Here is an 8,217-nt window from a genome sequence, read left to right as displayed (position 1 = left end):
AGCCCTTTTTTGTCCTATCCGATGGACCAGGACGACCCCGACGCTGCTCAGTTGTTTCCTTACCGTGTTTCTTGAACTGCATGATGATTCTGTTGAATTCTGCTAAATTTGCCGCTGACTTATTCCACCATCTGCTTGACCAACTGTCCTTCCTCTAACAAAATCTGACAATTCGAGAGAACCTTGAGTTCTAGGCATGTTGTAGCACAATATAATTAGTGTGCGGACCATTTTCATTTATATAGTGCTCTGTGAACACAAATTAGTTAGCATGAATCAGTTAAATGACGAAAACTTAGGTGTCTATTTACTTGTGACCAATCAGTGTATATAAAGTGAAATCTGTTGTATGTTTATTCGCCAATTCCTCGCACACTATTTGACCAATCACCAACAAACTTAGCATGGTGACACCTGCTGTCCCCAGGCCAGAAGTAACATGAAGCGAGTAACATAATTTTTAACTAAACTTTCTTTCTAGAATAATTGTGATTTTAGTTTCTCCAGTTAGTGTAATTAAATTTACTACCTTACGATGGATTTTATGAATTTTAAAACCTTTGATAATAACATCCCATATACACTAACTTTTGAGCTTTACTAATTATTTTATTAAACATATATACATAGTTACTTTTTGCTTAACACCTTTCACATTCTCAACTGTGTGGGTGTTTTAACTATTTCTATTTCGATAAAAGAAGTCACATAGGAAGCGGGTGTTGCTGACTTATTGCCATCCTTCTGGACATAAGTGGGCATTTACCCACTGGGTTGAATAAGGAGCTGTTCAGGTTGAAAAATGCTAAATATCAACGTAAACCTTAGGGCAAACTTTCACAGGGACAATGTTTTACTTAAAATGATATTTTCAACAAAGAGTTTAAACCTGAAGTTAAAAAAAGGCTTACTTCGTGATTTTCCAGTAGAAGTAGATTTTAACTTTATTCCTGCAATCGATTAATGAGCTTGTAGGTGTGGCCTATCGTGGATCGAAATCGGATCTTCTGATTTGCAGCTCAGAACATTGTTCACTAAGCTACGTCTAGCCTTATGTAGACCGAGAAAAAAAAGCTTGAATAAAATTGCTAACAGTGGTTTGTTGTAAAAATATTTCTAAATGAGTAAAAATAAGTTTGAATAAAATATTATTTAAGACTAACGAAAAGTTTCTAAATATCAATAGTTTGATAGATTACCTATATGCAAGCTAGAAGATTTCTTTCACTGTAAAGTCACATACACTGGGTTTATTCAATAAGACACTATATATATACTGCTCAGAAACTTTTTTCCAATTCGAAATAATGGTATCATGTATAAACACACATGTAGTATCAATTTAACAACAGCCAATATCACAATATTTATAGGCTTTATAACCATAGTTATCAGTTTCAGATATCTCAAAATCGGCACTTGTTCTGTCACATAAAACAAAAGTAAGATCTAGCTCCTTTGCATTATTTAAGTGGTTCTTCAGTAAAATACGTAGTACTAATTCTAATGCTCGATCTACATCAAAACATTGCTTTCGGTCTTATTTACAAATCCAATAAAATAAGTTGTTTGTGAAAATGTAAACTCCACATCTAGAAACTTGCTGGTTATGCATGTCTGGGTGTAATTACCCATTTCTGTGCTAAAGTTTATTACTTTGTTCATATTCTCGACAATTCCCATTCATATTTAGCATCCATAATATATTAAGAAAAAATAAGCATTGTGTGTAATGAAACCTTTGATTTGAGCATCATACACAAAGCACAACGATAGACATTACCATAAAGAATATGGCGCCATCTAGTAATGTGACTCGAAACCACTTTGTGTTATCATCTCTTCTTTTCCAACAAGTAATCTGAACGATTGATACATAATCCAGAAAAACATGTCAATTAAAACATTTACCAAACAATTTCAAACTTTTAGCTTCAACCTAAGGTTTTTCTTACAGAAATAATCTTAAAATCATGTAATCTCTACTTTATTTTTTATATTTAACAAAGTAGACTTTTTTCTGTTAAGGTGTTATTCAGAAAATTTGGTTCCTACTACTTACAGTTAACTTTTTATACATTTAACAATCTTGAAAGTAAATAACTAAATCTATATTGTTCTTTTGTAGAGTGTTTATTGCACTACAGTTTACTACTATTAAATTTCCTCAGGCTATAGCATTACTGTTAAATAAATGCAAACTCGTGATCTTTCTACCTCTCCTAGATAAACTTTGCAAATTGCCCATAGAGGTTATCACATTTTTCACCATAAATATAAGCAGATTATGGTTTAGAATTTCAAGGATCTGAAGGCCATTCATATTCATTGGTCAGTTTTGTGTTGAAAACCCTTTTTAATATTTGTAACAGAAATCAGTAAGTACTGAAAGCCCACAAAGTCAGTTCCTATTCATTATTCTGTAATACTTTTATGCCACAATTTAAAGAAATATATGCATTTTTATTATATGCGAGTTTTCTTATAAGGCTATACAGATTGCAAGGTAAAAGAAGTTATAAGCCATATCTGATATTTCAATTGATACAAAGAGATAATGGCATCACATAATCCTTTTTCTTATTAACAGGTGCTTTTCATTTTGTATTATGCACATTATATTTATTTATATTATACCTGTTTGTTTGTTGTCTTAGAGCAAAGCCACATTGTACTATCTGCTGTGTCCACCTCGAGGAATCAAATCCCAGATTTTAGCATTGTAAGTTCATAAGCTTACCACTGTCCTACCGGGGACTTTATACTTGATAGGAAAAATAAAGACACTGCTAGAAGTTGCATAGTTTGTTCTCCAGTATAATAACTGCATTATCTTTTAAAGTAACAAACAGTCTGCTCTCTGTTTTACTACATTATAGCTGAAGTTTTACTGGAGGCTTATATTTACACTGATTATTCCTTCTGATAATTTTTTTTTATGTTAAGCCTAAAAAGAATTATTGCTTACATACTTTACAAAAATGAACTTGGTATATTGTCTGCTTGAGAATGTATATTTACATATTTTGACTGAAATATTTTCTTTTAATAAACAGTAAAAAAAAAGACCAACTAATTTGAAGAAGGTATGAAAAATGGCAAAACATTGTGTTCTTATCTCAGTTTTGCAGTAAAGCCCTGTTTTTATTTGTTTACCTAATTAACAGAATGAATTAAAAATCTTGAAAAATTAAGTCAATGTATATTCAAATGGCTCTTAGCTTCCTTAGCTCACATATTTTTTTACTGCCTTTTAAGGCAAATATTCAGTAAACATTCTTTTTTATCAGTAAGCGCAAATTTAAAAATACACAGCTTTCAGTCATAAACTTTTTTATTCCTTTAGCTTTCTTTTAATATTATAGAAAAAAACAATTTTATAAACGGAAATTATTGAATAATATATTGTTAAATGTGTTGCAGTATCTATAAATTTTAATCTTTTTTTGAGGATATAATCACAAAAATAATGATGTTCATGCACCTAAGTACCAATTTTGCAACCTAAACATGTGTGTGTGTGTGCACATGTGTAAAAATATAAATAAAACAAACACGAAAATCACACTTTTACTATTCTTTGTAGCAGAGAAAATATATTGGTTAGTTTTATTGTTTATCAGTTTGTATGTAGCACCTTTATTCATGTAGTATATGAATCTGAGCAAGTGCAGTAACTTTGTAAATTTGAGTTAAAACAATAAAAAACACCATGTTTTAAAATGTTTCAATAAAAGGAGTATTTTAATACCATTTTAAAAACAATTAACAGAATTGTTTAAATAATGGTAGAAACACATTACTAAGAGTTTTTTACAAATCTTAAGGAAAAAAGAAACAACCAACTAATGTATGAAGCTTGAAATTTCGTATTACTTAACCACATATCTTTCAAGAAAGACAAAACGTTTATTTTCATTAACATTACAAAACTGTTATCTCTTAGGGAATGAGGCAAACATAAAACTTTGAAGAGTTCATTCATGACAATTTAAAAATAAACCAATATAATATTGTTAAAATAGTATTTATGCTATCTTTCCTTGTTTTTGTTTTTTGTCTTCTATTGACTAATTCAAAACTTTATGTAACTGATTGTCACATCCAAATAAATATAATGCAAGTAATTGTTCAACTATTCACTGTCACAAATTTTTCTTTAATTTGTTACTTCAGACTACCTGAATGTTTCTGAAATACAAGTCACAGACTTGGGGTTTGTTGTTTACGATCATTGCATTTTTTTTAACTCTTACTTTTTCAATAACCTGGCAAAGTAAGTTGAACTAATGTAACCATGACTAAAAACAATCACTCTAAAAGGTGAAAAACTATCTAAATAAAGATTAGCAAATGGATCTTTAAATATCTCACTTTCTCCTAAAAGTATATATGTTAACCATATACTTGAAACTGTAACTCCGTATTGCATAGATTTGAATCACAAAATACTGTAGGTATAGAAAAGATAATATGACATCTTTAAATAGCAATGTTACTTTATTTATTTCATAATGCTTTTTAAACTTAATTTACATGTACAAAATTGGCAAGAAATAGAATGTCTACATTGGCACCCTGTAAAGAAACTCACCATCCTCATCATAGAAACAGTCATCGACTTTATAAAGAACTCCTTCTTTTCTCAAATGATGAGGTATATGAATCTTTCTTTGTATTCTATCATGCCTGCCAAAGGGATGTTGATATCCATGCTGACTATCATAAATGTACAACTGTGAGATGTTATCTTTTTCTGATATGTCCGCCTTCAACTCGATGGTTTCACTTTTGTTAAATTTAGATACCACTGCAGGTTTTGGTTCAATCTCTCCTTGATTAGTTTCTAGAGGACTGGGTGTTTTTGGTCTTTCCACCAATTTACTTTTTATCCACTTTTGGTAAGCCTCATCACTTTCAGTTTTGTACTTCTTATTATTAATCTCATTCATTAGATTCAGTTGGAACTGGCTTTGGGTTACTAGTGTATCAGGATAATGCTTGTCTTGCTTACTGAAGGAAGTAGCTGTGAGGAGGTCCTCAGTAGATTCTTCTGTCGGTGATGACCTGGAACCAATTTTCACTTGTATTGATGGTCTCTCGACATTTCTGCTTTGTTCTTTATGAAATTCTTCTGAGTGATTAAGAGGAGAAGTTTCTTGTTTTTTAATATCAATATAAGGTTTTACAATTGACAAAAATGTGGTTCTCTTAATGTTCTTATTGGTGGGAACTCTTGAAAGCATTACTTCTGAAGATTTGGGCATTGGGAGACTTGTATTACAACCTGCATGTTCAGGTAATAGCTTTCCTTCTGACCAGAGTTGCTTTGTTATGGGTGAAATTATACCTTTTTGCTCACCAGTTAATGTCTTCCAGTTACGTAGAACACCTTCATCATGTTTCCTGATCCTATCTTCCTTTGCTGAAGTAAACTTGCTCTTTAAAATTTTCTGGAATTTAATAGAAAACTCAAAATGTGTATTTCGTCTTTTGAAACTGATCAAAGTAGATCACCAAAAAATGGTTTATTAAAAAAAAGACAAACTAATATTCTTCAGAATACCTGAGCATTTGTACATTGACAAGATTTAGATGCAGTATCTATGAGATAATTGTTGAAAAACCCTAAAAATTCATCTTTAAAATAGTTAATTTTCGTTATATAAACTAGGGTCTATAAAGCTTCAAGTTGTTTAAATTTCATATTTTGAAATAATCTGTTCTATATATTTTATTTAACATCCAAGTATATTTTTCTTGTTAGTAGGTCACTGTTCAACTTTTAATAACTTTATGTAGATTAATAGATTGGATTTTGTTAAAAATACAAAATATTATCTGATACAAACCAGTTCTGAAGGACAAAAAAATTGTTTATTTTCCTGTACATTTCAATGATTTGATTAAAATGCTTATGTCATTTAAAAGTATTTGGTAACAGATCATGAACATTTTTTTCTACTATTTTGCAACTAAAAGAGTAAAGTACACAAACACCAAAACATTCCATAACATATAAAAACAAAGTCAGATTTAAACTCAACCATCTCTGATTTATATCCAACTTGGTATGCAACATTGTTTCAGAAAAAAATAAAATAATGGACTATATAGTATACGATGGATAAAGTGGATACAGAAAATTGGGAAAAAAGAACTAATTACCTGTATTACATTATTTTGCAACTAACAATATTTTCATGTACTGTATTGTTGCTACAGGAAAGACAATTAGTTTATCTTACAATTTAATATACAGTAGAACCTCAACATTAAGGGCACCCTTCCAACTGTGTCCAAATGTCCTCTATAGCAAGGTACCCTTAATATCAAAAATCAGCTGGATTCCATATTGACTGTACTAAGTTGCTGAGTTTCAAAGCCTCCCCATTTTGTTTGGTGTATGCAGGACACAGGTGTTTGTGAGTTGCATGTTCCCATGACATGGAGCATTTCCAACAGGAGGCCTCAGAGGGGTGTATAGCTGTGCCCTTTTTTCTTTATTATTGGTCAAAAAGTTTCAAAGTACTTCTCTTCAGAGTTTGAACTGCTAAATGTTTCACATTTATTTTCTGTGATATTTTAGTGTCAACGACTAAAGTAGAAATCTGCTGAAAATAAAGCAACAGATCACCGATTGTGTCAATAGACTGTTCATGGAACACCATAATCCAATACTTTCGAGAGCAACAAAGAAATAAGCCGACTTGACCCCTTCTCTGAGAACATGATGTGGAATTTATCAGCCGATCCAATAAATATCGCAATTGTTTGAATATTGGTCATCCTTCTAGGATGTTTGGAATTTAGCAGTATACTGTACAGGCATAAAAAGATAACTGCCCATTTTATCAAGTGCACGTATAGAAAATGAAACTAAAGACACTACCCTTAATCTGGAATATCGAGGTACCTGTTACTGCAAGATTTATTTTGGTTACAAATTGTAGAAAAAAGAAAGAAACTGAAAAATGTCTGCCCTCAATGGTGTGGTGCCCATTAATCAAAGTTCTACTGTAGTATTTGTAACCATAAAGTATCGTTATTGTTCACTTTCTCTAATATTCAAATTATTTTTCACACTTTAAAAGAATTTATCAACACCACTGCAGTCTTTAGCCAACAGGTTCCTTATTTTGTTTACAATCATAAGTTAAATAATACATTAAAAATCATTTTGTTTATTATTTGGAGGTTCAAATATCACTTGTTAAACAATGTTCAAAGTGTTTAAAAGTATAGTAATGTTTATAAAACATTTTTTTTCTATTTGACATGGCCATTATGCAAATTAATATAACTATCAGATAGTGCATAACATATTCAATAAAAACAAGAAATAAAGCTAGTGAACATGCAGCATTATCTGTATAACCAATTATGCAATCACATGTTTTTATGTTTGTGTCCATTAGGTTCATGTTGCATGTTCACATGGTCAACCAAAGATGTTTGCCACATTACTATCTATATACCTTCCATTCTTTTTGCAATCAGTACAAAGTTACCTAGTTCACATTGCTTAAAGAATATAGATGTACAGTTTATCACCTCAGATCAAATGCCAAAGGGAGCTCTGCTTATGAACCTTGTACTGTAGAACTTAAACTTATCTCCAGAGTGAAAAGAAATTGCCAGCATCTAATAACAAAGTATTCTGAAATAAATGCCAACAGCAGTATTTCCAGTATAAACAATGTGGTGCACATCATGATTTAGTCATAGTAGTTGATGACCACAAGGACATAACTGACCCTTTACAAGCAGCAGAGTTGAGTCCAAAGCTGAGAAGCTAAGCAACAGATCAACAGGAAGAAATGGAGTCAAGTCTGTTATTTGCCCTAAACATAGGAGTATATTATTTCAGTTAAAGCCATGACCCAGATGCTTGTAAATCAGCATATTATTACTCCTGCTAGAGTAAAGTGTTACCACTCACCTAAATGGAAAATGTTTTTCCACATATTATTCAACTGAATGAACCTTAGCTGTAGGACCACATACTTAAATAGGTCTAATATCCTGAACTAACTGAAAAGCACAGCTGCCCAATGATTAACAATGATAGACTAAGCAGCCACTTAAACTCACAGATTAGGAATCTTACAAGATTACAAAGATCTTGGATTGATGACTTAGCATTCAGGCTTAGCTGACCTGTTGATTAATATGTTCATATCTGTGCTTTCAGCACTTGTTCACGTGTGCTCACAA

General features: G+C 31.3%; 1 protein-coding gene across 1 annotated transcript in view; it reads right to left on the bottom strand.

Moving 5' to 3' along the window:
* Positions 1–4,481: 4,481 nt before the first annotated feature.
* Positions 4,482–8,217, bottom strand: part of LOC106472194 (neugrin-like) — a 20,957-nt gene continuing 17,221 nt past the window's right edge. Inside the window, exon 3 of the mRNA XM_013932820.2 lies at positions 4,482–5,453. Within this exon, the coding sequence (XP_013788274.1) occupies positions 4,566–5,453 (888 nt within the window). The 3' untranslated portion in view covers positions 4,482–4,565. The remainder of the gene's footprint in view (positions 5,454–8,217) is intronic.

Source organism: Limulus polyphemus, unplaced genomic scaffold (assembly GCF_000517525.1).
Source record: "Limulus polyphemus unplaced genomic scaffold, Limulus_polyphemus-2.1.2 Scaffold5150, whole genome shotgun sequence".
Taxonomy (NCBI): Eukaryota; Metazoa; Arthropoda; class Merostomata; order Xiphosura; family Limulidae; genus Limulus; species Limulus polyphemus.
The sequence above is the reverse complement of the archived record's forward strand: the minus strand, read 5'-3'. Positions and strand labels throughout refer to the sequence as shown.